This window comes from Ochotona curzoniae, unplaced genomic scaffold (genome assembly GCF_017591425.1).
Source record: "Ochotona curzoniae isolate NIBS_2020 unplaced genomic scaffold, NIBS_Ocur_1.0 contig_883, whole genome shotgun sequence".
In the NCBI taxonomy this organism is placed as follows: Eukaryota; Metazoa; Chordata; class Mammalia; order Lagomorpha; family Ochotonidae; genus Ochotona; species Ochotona curzoniae.
The window spans coordinates 6,242,530-6,256,741 of record NW_024466599.1 but is presented as its reverse complement, the minus strand read 5'-3'; the positions used below and the strand labels follow the sequence as shown (position 1 = coordinate 6,256,741).

Here is a 14,212-nt window from a genome sequence, read left to right as displayed (position 1 = left end):
TGAGAGGGCAGCGTGTGGGCAGGAATTTGAAGGAAGAGTGGGATTGAGCCTGGCCTGAGGGAGTAGTTCCAAGCGGGAGTGATAGCAGATCAAACGTGGGAAGCCTGTGGATGATCTGTGTCTTAGAAGTATCAAGACTGGACAGAGGCGGGTGACCGGTTGAAGCTTGGGAAGCTCTCACTGGCTATTGGGGTGAAGGATGGGAGATCAGAGTGGGAGAAGTAGAGATAGTTAGAGATGGCTGAATTCAGAAACTGCTTAAAAGTAGAAATGATGTGATTTGCTCATAAATTTTATGAGTTGAGAGACGAGTTGCTAAAGTTTTAAAAAATTGTTGTTACTGTTTTAACCAGAGCAACTGGGAACATGAAGCTGCAGGGAAGACTGGGAGAAATAAATACAGGGGTGAGGTTCGAAGCTTCTGTTTTGACATTCTATTAGGATAAGTACAAATGTTAGCAGTTGTCATTACTGCAAGTCATCTAATGAATGTTAACTACTAAATCATCCATTAAATATTTATTACCTCTTTGGTAAACAGTTTGCTGTGTTCTGGGAACTAAAATGATAGTCAAAAATAGACACTGCTTTAACCTTTATGGAATTTCCAGTCTAATGGAGATGGGAGCTGCTCATATAACTATACTGTTTATAATCTTTTTGATGAGCTCCTGAGGAAGAAATAAGAATAACTTAAAATTATGATAGCTAATAGTACTCTTTTGTTTTTCATTTTTATTAGTATTATCATTTTATGGTACAGTTCCATAGGCCCTGGGATTTCCCTTATCCCCTCTCTAATCCCCCCAACCCCACTCTGCGTTCTCCCATATCATTGCAACAGCATAGTTGCTCATAAACAGTCATAAGTCTATCATTGCTGGCATGGACAGTAGCAGAGAGTCAGGCATCCCATAATCAAGTCACATCCAACTATTACACTGGGAGTCCATCGTCGATCCAGAAGTAGAGATGCACACTGCACCATGTCCTCACATCTGGGCATGTCAAATCTCCACTACACATTAACTATAAATCCCCCCAAGTGAAAAGCCACAGCAAAATCAGCAACAGGAAGAAAAACAAATTTATGATGCCATGAAGTTAAACAGCATGCCACTGGATATGATAGACTCCATTACACAGTTGCTGTACATCCCTTTAAATGAAAAACCACAAAACAGTCAACACCAAGAGGAAAAAGAAGAAATTTGCAATGCCATGAGGTTAAATAACATGCTACTGAATGACTGATGTGTTGCTGAAAATTGAAAAAGAAAATCAAGAACCTTCTTGAAGAAAATGATGCTACTGTATGATCTATGAGTCAGCAATAAATTTAATGAGAACAAAAGTGTTGAAGAAATTTAACTAAAAACAAAGACATCAAAATCCATGAGATAAAGTGTCTGCCGATTTTTGTTGGTGAGATGTTATCTCCTGTATGCAACAAATAGATAGCTTTTGTGTTTGAGTTTAAGTCATTTACAATTATGGTTAATATGAATGGGTGGTAATTTGGTCCTGTCATTTAGCAATGGGTTGTTTATTGATTTTTGTCTTCTGTTGTTATTTTACTGGGATGTTCTTCGCGTTTGCCTTTGGTTTTGGTGGATGCTGTTCCTTTTGTCTGTTGGAGAACATCTTTTTTTGGGGGGAGGGGGAAGATTTATTTATTCTATTGGAAAGGCAGATGTCCAGAGAGGAGGAGAGACACAGAGGTAGATCTTCCATCTGATGATTCACTCCCCAAGTGATCTCAATGACCAGAGCTGCGCCGATCCGAAGCCAGGAGCTCAGGAAACTCCTTCCAGGTCTCCCAAGTGGGTTGCAGGGTCCCAAGCCATCCTTGACTGCTTTCCCAGGCCACAAGCAGGGAGCTGGATGGGAAGTGGAGCGGCCGGGATCAGAACCGGCACCCATATGGGATCCCGGTGCGGCTCATTCAAGGCGAGGACCTGAGCCGCTAGGCCATGTGCCGGGCCCTCACATACACATTTAAGGATCTTTTTCTTATGTTCTATTGAAGAGAGCTTGATTATTATGTGTTGTGGTGAAGATTTCTTTTGGTCAATTCTGATGTGAGTTCTGTGTCTCTCCTGGGTGTTGTTTCCCATTTCTTTCTCCTGATTATTTTCCCTTATTATTTCACTGAGTACATTTTTAAACCCAGCTTTTCTTTCTGCACCTTCTGGAACTCACATAATTCTTATTTTTGACCTTGTAATAGTGTCTCTTAATTCCTGAATACTTTTTAAAGCTTGACCTAGCTCTGCTTTCAGCTTTTTGGTTATTTCCCCTTTGTGCCAGGAAATATCTTCCAATTCTGAGATTCTGTCTTCTGCCTCATTCATTTTGTTATTGAGACTTGTCACTGAGTTTTTACTTTGCTCTATTGCATCCTTCATTCCTAGTAATTTGGCTTGATTTTGTTTCAGCATTTCTATTTCCTGTGTGACATATTGCTTCTCGTTGTTGATAAGAAGCTTTATAACAAGTGTATTATTCTGTATCCCCCTGCTTTCTGTATGTCTTCCTCAGTTAACTCTGAGGTTGGCAAAGACTTTTGCTCCTTTGCAGGGGAGTCTTCAGTAATATTCATTGTGCCTCTGTCTTTTGCTCTTGGTCATTGTACTTCTGGTTATCAGATTCTTCTTCTTAGGGTAGGTTTCTAAGCTGTGTCATCCACGGGTCTACAATTCGATTTTACTGTGGTTGGTACTTGGCTCTTTGTTTGCAGTCACTTGTGCCACTCCCTTCAAGTAGTTTCAGATCTGGGCTCTTACCTTGAACTTCCAGCATGGTCTTCACAGCCCCAGCTCCTGGCTCCTCCTGCGATCCCTTACTGCTGTCTGCACAATGCTTCTTCCACTTCCAATTCACTCAGTTCCCAAGATTAGGGAGACACCAGGAATCCTAAAGAGCTAGGTTGTTGGTGGTGCTGACCTTGCCAGAATCTGTTGGCTATTAGGTCTGAGAGCCACATGGACCTATTTTGAGTTGTAAGATAGCAAAGTCGGTATTATTTTTCCCTGTGGGACAGGTGCAGAGCACTGAAGTCGGTGAGTTTACTCCCAGCTCAGTGCATATGCAGCTCACTGTTGTCCCTGCAGTCTCAAACCCTTTGCCACACTGTACAAAATGGCATCTGATGTGCCACTGCTAGAGTTCTTGACCTGCTGGCTGCCGGGCTTGGGGATACCTGGGCCTATTTTCAGTGGAACCTGTAGGATGCCATGTTGTTGCGATTCACTGAGCCTGAAATGAGTTCGCTCGCAGCTTAGTGCATGTGCAGTCCTATCCCATAGACTTTCCCTTCCTGCACAAGATGGTGCCCGATTTGGCTCGAATGAAGTTTGGGGTATTAGATCCACCCTGTTCCCACACTGCCTCTTTGGGATCGGCTGCTCTGTCTCTTCTAGACAAATCAAACAAACCATCGGGAGGGGCAGTTCTTTGTGTGGGTTCACCTCCTGAGTTCCCTGTGAACTCCCCATCCCACCTGGTTGATGATGGAGTTCTGGCTGCCAGGTCAGTTCAGATCGTTGCTGACTGAATGTGTTGGGATGTATGATGCAACACCACCCTGTTGTTTTTGCTGCTTTCCTGTGTCTATCAGTCTTCAAGGTGCCCCTCTGCCATGGTCTGTGTTCTCCTGTTTCCTGGAATGTGCCCTCTCTGCTTCACCCTGGCTAATGTTTCTCCATCGGTTTAATTGTGTCCTTGCCCTAATTCTGCCATCTTGATTTCCCCACCAGTTTGTTTTTAAAAACAGATTTATTTGGGCCCAGCGCAATAGCCTAGCAGCTAAATCTTTACCTTGCATACACCAGGATCGGATATGGGTGCTGGTTAGTGTTCTGGCTGCTTGACTTCCCTTTTAGCTCCCTTCCTGTGGCCTTGGAAAGCAGTCCAGGATGGTCCAAAGCCTTGGGACCCTTTATCCATGTGGGAGGCCCAGAATAAGGCCCTGGCTCCTGGCTTTGGATAGAAGACCTTTCTCTCTTTGCCTTTCCTTCTCTGTATATATCCACCTTTCCAATAAAAATAAAACAAAAAGTCTTTTAAAAAGAGAATTATTTATTTTTATTGGAAAGGCGGATTTTCCCACAGAGACTTGGAGAGAAAGAGGTCTTCCATGTACTGGTTCACTCCCCAAATGGCCACAGTGACAAGAGCTGAGCTGATCCAAAGCTAGAAGCCAGGAGTTTCTTCCCAGCCTACCTGCCTGGGTGCAGGTGTACAACGCCTGACCTTCCTCGCTGCTTTCCCAGGCGTTAGGAGGGAGCCGAGTCAGAAGCAGAGCAGCTGGCTCTTTCAGGCGGAGGACTAGCCTGATGCACCACCTGTTGATTTTTTATGTTCATTTAGTGAAGGGGAGATATGTGTCCATTGCTGTTTCAGACTGCTTCAGCATAATTTTCCCTGGTAGACATATCTTTTAAAGTTTTCATTCAACAGTACTTTAAAAAATGATTTGAGAGGTGGAGAGATGGTGGAAGACAGCAGGACCGAGCATTTCCTAAATGCTCGGCGTGGCCTGCCAGTCCAAATGCAGGGTCTGGAACATGGCCAGCTTTTTTATGCTGTTGAGCCGTGGACACTGCCATGGATGGTGTTACCCGGAAGCGAGAAACTGTCCCTCCGACAGGGCAGCCTGCTCCGATGGGAAGGGGCGGTCCTGGCTGCCTTGCTGAATCGGTGCCTCCACTCGGTGAATTCGCACGAGGAAATGGGATGTCGTGAATTTTGCTTTGGCTGAGCTGAGGTGGTTCTGTGTTTAAATGTAATGTATATCTCACAAAAGTTACAGTATTAACAATTTTGTGTTTTAAAAACCCAACAGGTTCGTCATAAAGCATCACAGAAGGTTTATGCCATGAAGCTTCTTAGCAAGTTTGAAATGATAAAAAGATCAGATTCTGCCTTTTTTTGGGAAGAGAGAGATATCATGGCCTTTGCCAACAGTCCCTGGGTGGTTCAGGTAAGCATCCTAGCTTGTATACGTTTATTTCCTTTTTCTGTAAATGCTTAATTATTCACAAGAGTTGATTTCGTGTGCCAGAAGTTCTATGCCTTTCACAGTAATAATGTAGTTATTTTTAATGAACTTTTAAAAAAAATATTTATTTTTATTGGAAAGTCAGATATACAGAGAGGAGGAGAGACAGAGAGGAAGATCTTCCGTCCGATGATTCACTCCCAAAGTAACCACCACGGCTGGAGCCGCGCTGATCCGAAGCCAGGAGCCTAGAACCTCCTCCAGGTCTCCCACATGGGTGCAGGGACCCAAAGCTTTGGGCTGTCCTTGACTACTTTCCCAGGCCACAGGCAGGGAGCTGGATGGGAAGTGGAGCTGCCGAGACTAGAATCAGCGCCCATATGGGATCCCGGTGCGTTCAGGGCGAGGACTTTAGCTGCTAGGCCACACCGCCGGACCCATTTTTTATGAACTTTGATACAGTATGTTTCTTAATGTTCCTGAGTAATATAATCACATCTGCAGTAGATGTAATTGTTAGTTAAATCAGTACATGGCAGCAAGTATTCCACAAGTTTTAAAAAGATTCTTTTTATAAGTAACTGCCTATCACCAGTATATTACTGTTTTGTGCCCTCATTTTCTGGTAAGGTAGTGGGAACATAGTAAATGCATTTAATCACTCTGCAGGATGCATAGACACTCAGTGTTAAAGTGCGTTACTTCAGTCGGCCTGTCTAGAAACGATCCTTTCTGCAGTAAGCATCCTAAAATTGTCCCTCCTCCTTCACACATTACCTGGAATGTGAAGCACCGTTAGTATTCCTGGTCTCACTTTTCCGGATACGCACTAGGGAATTCATGGTCTGTTTTGTTTTCTCGAGCTTAAAAGCCCACAAACATTTTTGGCCAAGAATCATGAATAAGATAGTGCATGATTAGCATGTTTAAATATTCCTAGAATTTGATGCCTTGCTGTAGCAACCCATTCAGAGCTTTAAAAAATGACCGTAGTGATGCTTACGTCATGAAAAAGCTCATTATCATTGCTTCGCTTAGGAGCGGCATGTGCTTCCGTCTTCCTGCAACTTTGCTTTTTGTAGCCAAGGAATAGAGATTGATATGTGTAGTTAAAACTAACATTTTTGTAGCAAATTATATACCATGCTATCTTAGTTGAAAGAAGGATTTTAATAAATATTTCAGGTTTAGCTTTACATTAATTTTCATAGTAGTAGATTCCTTGTTGTTTCTAGTTAATCATTCCATGAGTTGGCACTGGCAGGTGGCTCTGGGGCAGCAGAGCCACAGTGAACAGAGTCAGGAAAGTGATTCAGATCATTGCCCTGGTCTTCATAGGATTGTTATGTTTTAGTAAAAGACATGCAGACCCCTGTGGATGAAACGTTTAAATTGTTGGGAGAACTTATCAAAGTTAATAGTCATTTTTATTGTTAATTTTATTCAGTGTTTTAATATATCCACAGATTTGTGCAGCCATCACGACTATGTATTTTTTGTCACACCCTGCTCCCCAACCTCAAAAAAAACTCTGAAGTATTTAGCAGTGACTCCCCAGTCCTCTGGGACCCCAATTACTGTCACCTGCTGCTCTACTTTCTGTCTCTGTAGATTTGCCTGTTTTGGATATTTCTATAAATGTGATCGTATCGCATATGACATCTTTCATCTATGATATGATTTCCACATTCATTCATGCAAAATTAAGTATCTACACTTTCCTTATTATGGTTGAATAATATTCTGTTGTACTGATATACCACATTTTGTGCATAACATGTTTAATGGACAATTGGGTTATTTCTGGTTTTTGGTTGTTGTGAAGGACGCTGCTGGGAATAGTCTTTCATATTTGGAGCATATGTTCACACTTCCAGTGATCTATCTTGCAGTGAAATTAATTGGTCATAGGCTGTCCCTATAATCAACTTCAGTGGATTATGTGGATCTGCATGCATCCCATGTTATAGTGCCTGGATTTGAGTCCCTGGCTCTTGGTTCTGACTTGTTGCTAATGTATTCTCTAAAGGGTGTTGGGGCAGTGAGTGAACTAGCAGGTGTAAATGTTGTGCTAAGCCTCCCACTCCTCTCCTCTCTCCTTCTTCCCTTTCTCCCCCCACTCCTCTGCACCTTCCTCCCTTATTCCTCCCCTTCTCCTCCCCCCTCCCTTCCTCCCTCTGTGTTTTCCCTTTCAAATAAATAAAAACTCAAGAACAAAAATGTCTAACATGCCACACTACAAATTTTGGGCTCATCTGTGTTTCTTAGAGATATGGTCTAAGTATGACTTTGAGCTTAATAGATAAATATTGGCACATTTAAAATGTTTGTATCCCTGTATTAGTAGACGAGTTAAAAAAATTTTAAGCCATCTTTATATTTAGATCGTTCTGTTTTCCTAATGTTATTGCTTTTGTGGTAAATATGCCTTTGCTTTTTAATTTTATCATGAATATACATACTTCTAAACACTTTAGTTTTAATATTTTAGAAATTTTAGTTCAGGTATCTCTTCAAAGTCTCTTGATCTAAACTTTTCCTCCTCTTTTATTTTCCTTCAGGTTCTAGAAACCTGGATTTTGTTGCTGTGATGAGTGACATGCTTGTCTTTCATTTACGTGTACGTGAAGTGCTAGTTGGACAGTGAGGCTGGATCCCAGTGCGGCCGTGGGGAGGCTCTGTCCTGGGCAGTATCTTGTGGTGGGGTCCGTGTCCTAGATAGTGTTGTTATTTCTCTGTCAGGAGACTCGGTCTGGTTTTTAAATTATCAGCAATTTTCACTCAGTGTCTCTGTTATTTATTCATGATTATGAAACGATAATTCTCCGATGTAGTCATTACTTCTCCTTGATTATAGTGGCTGGAGCTTTTTAAAAAAGACTTATTTATTTTACTTGGAAAGTCAGAGTTGCCGGGGCGGAGAGGAGAAAGAGGGAGAAATAGAGGGAGACCTTCCAGTACTGCAAGTTATCTAATGAATGTTAACTACTAAATCATCCATTAAATATTTATTACCTCTTTGGTAAACAGTTTGCTGTGTTCTGGGAACTAAAATGATAGTCAAAAATAGACACTGCTTTAACCTTTATGGAATTTCCAGTCTAATGGAGATGGGAGCTGCTCAAATAACCATATTGTTGATAGTTTAGTCTTTTTTTTTTTCCAAAAAATAATCTTTTTGATGAGCTCCTGAGGAAGAAATAAGAGTAACTTAAAATTGTAGGTAACCCTTGATATCTAATGCTATTAATTTCTTTTTAGAAAAGATTTATTTGCTTTTGTTTGAAAGGCAGATTTTTCTACAGAGAGATGGGGAGACAGAGGAAGAGGTCTTCTGTGTGCTGCCTCCTTCCCATATGGCTGCTCAGCTGATCTGGGTCTCCCATGTAGGTTCAGGATCCCAAGGCCTTGAGGCATCTGCTTTTCTTATTGGAAAGACAGATTTAAGGAGAGAAGGAAGGACACAGAGAAAGATCTTCTTCCATCATGTCTAACTTCCCACATGGTCATAACACCAGAGCAGAGCCAGGAACCAGGAGCTTCCTCTGGCCCTCACGTGTGGGTACAGGGGCTTCAGGGTTTGGGCCCTGCTCTGCTGCTTTTCCCAGGCCATAAGTAGGAAGCTGGATTGGGAGCTCCATATGGAATACCAACATTGACAGGTGGAAGATTAGCCTGGACCCCTATTTTTATTTATTTTTTAGCTTCATTTTCCAGTTGGAGGGCAGAGAAACAAAGATAGATGATAATTAGCTAGCAAACTAGAGACAGAAAGCTGGAAGATAGGGTTATCTTCTATCTGCTGTTTTCTCACATGACTTCAACAGGAACTCGGTAGGATCCAGCATCACAGTGCAGGTTGCTCACAGTGGTCGCAGGAACCCAATTACTTGGGTCATGACCACTGCCTCCCAAAGCTTACACTTACAGAAAACTGGAATCAGAAGCCAGAGCCAGGCACTGAATGCTACGACTTTGATGTAGGAGTGGGCAGCTTAACTTTAAGCTAAGCCATATGACTCTGAGACTTTTTGACACACCCTGTAAGCCCCATAGCTTTTTTGCTGATAGAACAGGATGTTCTAGGCTTCTCCTGTACATTTTCTGCTGTAAAGACTTTTTAACATAGATTTCTGTGGTGGGTGGTATGCACATTTGAGCTTTAGATTGAAAGTGCCAAATTGCCTTGTGAAAAATCTTTTACTAAATATGTTGTATCTAAATATTTGATACTGCATTATTTTGAATTTTTGTTGTATATTGAAAAGTAGATTGTTCTGTCAGGTAATATCTGCTGGATTGCATTTAGCTTCACACTTTTACACTTTCATCAGTGATTTGTATGCCGTGACATTTACGTGATTTTTCTGATGGGCCATTTTCTTATTTTTCATGGATTTCTTGATGCAAATAGATACTGAGTATTAATACTTTGTTTCTAAATGCACTACTCATTCTGCTGCCGGTGTTCAGAACTGGTTAAGCAGTTGTTACTGGAAGGCTGGAGAGCTTCAGTGTATGTTCCACGGCTGTCTTTGGATGCTGCAGGTGCAGTTTGATTAAAATTGACTCTGGTAAATGAGCTTCCTTGCTTGCCTAACAATAGTCTCACACAAGTTGGACAAATCTGAACATTTTCCTGGAGATAATTTTAATCTTCTGGTTTTAAAGTGTGCAGCACTGCAGTGACTCGTGCCCTGTCTCTTCCTCTCCTCTCTTCCCAGAGCTAGCTGTGCGTGTCATCTGCCTGTTCTGGCCACGTGCTTCCTCCCTCCGCTACCATCAGCTTACTTTCTGATATGATTGTTGATTTTTACTTTCTGAATCAATTTATGTTTTCTCTGATTGCATTTTTTTTCTCTATTATCAGTTGGGTTTATTGTTTACTTTTTTTTTTTTTTCCTGTAACATTCTTGTAGGGAGTCTTGTTTTGGTTTTCTTTTTAAAATTTTCTTTTTTAAAATATATTAATTTGAAAGGCAGAGGGACGTAGGGCCATAGAGAGTGAGAGAGAGTCCTGCTATCTGCTGGTTCACTTTCCACATGCTCTCAAAAATTGGAGCTGGGCCTTTCCAAAGCCAGGTGCCAAGAGCTCCGAGGTCTGCTGGGTTGGCGACAGGAACTCAAACTCCGAGTCACTGTTTCTGAGAAAGGCCACTGGCTGGGAAGCACAGGTGGCTGGGGAGCAGGCCTCCCACGCAGGGCCACGCAGGGTGCTCCTCCAATTCTGGATTGTTGCTTGTCTCTGTCTCTCTCCCTCTCTCTTTTAGGTTTATGGTTTCTTCCATAGTTTCTATTCTTATTATTATTATTACTATTAGTCTTTGTTTTTCAGTGGAAAATCATTTTAGTGGGAAGATAAAGTATCTGTAAACTCATTTGAAGTTTTTAGTCTAACATTTTGGTTTTTAAAAGCTATGTTTGCAAGATATTTGTAGAGGCACATCAAACAAAATGATTTATCACAAAGTTGACCTCCATTTTTTCATTGTGCAAGGCGAGAGGTGTGCTGCAAACCCTGCACAGATTCCCTCCGCTCTCACCGACTCCCCTTTGCCTTCCCCCTTTAGGAACCACTTTTCTGACTTCCTTGCTTTTCTTTCTGGTTTGCCACCCAGAAGAAGCACTCAAGAGCTTTAGCTTTCCTCTTTATTGAAGAGACCATAAAATTTGTCTCCATTGGTGTCTGATTTTTTTGGCATGATGCTACTTTGCTTATCCTTGTTGCTATTTTTATTAGTTTTTATTTTTAATAGGCTTATACTACAGTTAGTTATAGTTTCAGAATTTGTTCTGGTTAATATGATGTCATCAATATTCTTATACTTATTTCTGCTTTTTGTTATTTTCTTCTGTCTTTTTTTCTGGTGTTCTCCGAGTGACATTTCTAGATACTTAGAATTGGTTTTGGTTGGTGGTACCCGCCTGTTTTTCACTGTGGATGTAGCAGTTCTTTAATCTCTTCCTTTTGCCTCACACCTTTGTCAACACTTAGTATTGTCAATTTTCTTCTTGTGCCTGTGAAGCGGTGTCTACATCGTGTCTTACATGTTTCTTTTTCTGGTGAAATTGAATACTTTTCATATTGGAACAACTTTTGCAAAAAGCCTGTTTAAGTCACTTGTTCATTTTCCCATTAGCGTGTTTGTCATTTAAAAAAATGGTTATTAGAATTCTTCTTATTTATTTTGCTTTAGCCCTTTCCTGGAGATTTGTGTTGCAAATATCTTATTACAAATTATGACTTTTTTTTGTTTGGAAACAAGCATATAAGGAAGGTTGGAAGTGCCAAGGACCCTTTTCCTGAAGTTCTGAGGCCAAGTTGTTGACTTCCTTCCTGTCCCATCACCCTCTCTTGGTTTAGACTGCGATGACCAGTTATCCTGGACTGCGTGGCTTAAACCATACACCTTCATTTCTTGTTGTTCTGGAGGCTGAGTATGAGGTCAGCATGCCGGCATGGTCAGGTTTCTGGTGAGCCCCTGGTCTTCTCCTACAGTCCTCCCATGGCAGCGACAGGGACATCAGCTCTCTCTCTGCGTAAGGGTGCTAAACCTGTCTACTCTCATGAGCTCATTGCTTCCCAGAGGCCCCTGACCTCAGATCATATCTCATGGGCACATAGGATGTGCACAGGCCTTAAGCCCAGGGCCCCTCCACTGCAGGGTGTGCAGTCTCCTTCGTAGCTACAGCATTCTTGCCACTGGAAATTAGGCCTTGCCGATTCAATGCCCAGGCAGTACTCTGGTTTCATCAGCGCCAATATGGGTTCCTGATGTGTGCAAGGTAAGGGCTTTAGCCGCTAGGTTACCACACTGGGCCCAGTCTTAGGTTGTTTTAAGCAGTTATTTTTTCTGTCTTGATTGATGAAGATATTCTGATGAGATACCTTTTTAAAAAAACTTTTTTTTTAAGATTTATTTTTTTATTGCAAAGTCAGATATACAGAGAGGAAGATCTTCCATCTGATGATTCACTCCCCAAGCAGCCAGAACAGCTAGAGCTGAGCGGATTTAAAGCCAGGAGCCAGGCACTTTATTTCTCAAAGTTTCAGGAAATCTGCCATCAAAACTCTTGGAACTTTGTAGGCTTGCTGAAGGCCCACTGAATGAAGTTGAAAGGGACAAAGGAACTCTCATGGATTTGTTTTCCTAAGGTGCCAATCTCCTTTGTGAAGTTGTACCACTGTGTCCTCGTCATTTCCCAAGTGACCCCTTCTGATGCCATCACCTTAGGATGGTGGTATCCTCCTTCTACAGGGGCCATTACACCATCAGTAACTCAGAATTCCTGTGTGTGGGGTCTTAAAGACTTAAGGGCCACCCCCCCCCAAAAAAAAAGACTTGAGGGCCCAGCATGGTAGCCTACTGGCTGAAGTCCTCTCCGTGAATGCACTGGGATTCCGTATGGATGCCAGTTCTAAACCTGGCAGCCCCACTTCTTATCCAGCTCCTTGCTAATGGCCTGGGAAAGCAGTTGAGGATGATCTGTGTAGAAGACCCGGAAGAGGCTCAGGTTCCTGGCTTTGGGTTGGCTCAGTTCTGACTATTGAGGCCGCTTGAGGAGTGAATCATTGGACAGAATCTCTCTGTCTCTCCTCCTCTCTGTATATCTGACTTTAAAAAAAAAAAAAAAAAAGGACTCGAGCCATCCTCCACTGCTTTTCCAAGTCATAAGCAGAGAGGGGGCCTGGATTGGAAGTGGATCAGGTGGGACTAGAACCAGTGTCCATATGGGATGCTGGTGTTTGCAGGTGGAAGATTAGCCTGTAGTGCTGGCTCCATAGACGTATTTTTATATAAATGGATTGTCATTATATAGCCATCTTTGGAAGTGAAGCAACTAGGGCTCAGCTAATGCCCATGTGAGGTGTTCCAGTGGTCTTCTTGCCCCAAGAGGGCCAGGAGTTCTGCGGTCTCTCCTGGACTTTGTCTTCTCTGTACTTGAAGAGGAAGCTGTGACCTGAAGGAGAGCACTCAGCTGAGTTCTGTGGGTGATCAGTTCTAGGTAATCCTGAGCCTGAGGGCATCCTGGGAGCCCTTGAATTTGTAGCCAGTTGTCACCGGTGCAAGTGGCTTGGGAAATCCTTGGCATGTGCTTGGTGTCTGAGGTGAGGGCAGACTTGGAGAGGGCTAAGCTCTTCCCTTCAGGCTTTGAGAATTGTGTGAAGTGCACCAAGTAGGAGACAAGCAATATCTGGACTGTATCTCTTGTATTCCATTTTCCAGCTAATGATCATGTCTGTTGTTTCCACACTTTGGCTATTACATGTAGTAAATATGGTGCCATGAACATTGCATACCTGTCTTTGCTGGACATACTGTATTTTCAGTAGATGTGGAGTGCTTGATTTATGGTAAGTTTATCTTTAATTTCTAAAGCAATTGCTAAACTGTTTCAAAGGTGACTGTAACATTCATCATTCTTATCAATATTTGACTTTTTGTATATTTTTTGTTACAACTGTGATGGATATGGTTTAATTTGCATTTTGCTAGGGACTTAATGATACTAGAACATTTTTTATGAGCTTGTTAGCCTTTCATGTATCTTCTTTGAAATGGTTATTCATGTAGTTCATCCGTTAAATTATTTGTTTTCAGAGTTCTTTATATTTGCTACATCTAAGCAGTCTTTCATATGTAGATGCTCCTTGACTTAGGAGTTGTTGAGTTTGGGGTGGTACAAAAGCAATGTGTATTTAGTAGAAACTGTAGTGTGAATTTTTGAGTTCTGATCCTTTTCTGGTCTAGAGCTAGTGGTACCATACTCTGTTGTGCCAGTTTGTGATAGGTTTGTCATGATACAGCTCCCATGTAAGGCACACCTGTATATCTCTAGTATTAGAATTCCTCCTAATTTGAAGCCCTGCTGTTGATGTGGTTAATGATGTCTCTTGAATCCAGAAAAATTCTTTTGATAAAATTCTATATTCATTTTGTAAAAATTTTGCCAATTATAATTGCTTTGTGTGTTATATCTAAGAGATGTTTGCTTAAAGCAGGGTCAGGAGGATTTTAAAAATTTGGGCCTATTGGACCAGACCCCAGTACTGTCTGGTGCTCCTAGAGGACCAGGATAGAAGTGGGACGGATTATGCTAGGTCGCAACCCCTACTGAACCATGTGTGAGCCGTATGTGGGAATGGACTGGACGAGCCATGGCTGGGCTGAAATATCCAACAACAAGAACCAGCTTGGGTCAAAAGCT

At 42.0% G+C, this 14,212-nt stretch overlaps 1 protein-coding gene across 1 annotated transcript in view; it reads left to right on the top strand.

Annotated features, from left to right (window-relative positions):
• ROCK2 (Rho associated coiled-coil containing protein kinase 2) overlaps positions 1-14,212 on the top strand; it is a 146,624-nt gene that overhangs the window by 77,404 nt on the left and 55,008 nt on the right. Inside the window, exon 4 of the mRNA XM_040992831.1 lies at positions 4,847-4,984. Within this exon, the coding sequence (XP_040848765.1) occupies positions 4,847-4,984 (138 nt within the window). The remainder of the gene's footprint in view (positions 1-4,846; positions 4,985-14,212) is intronic.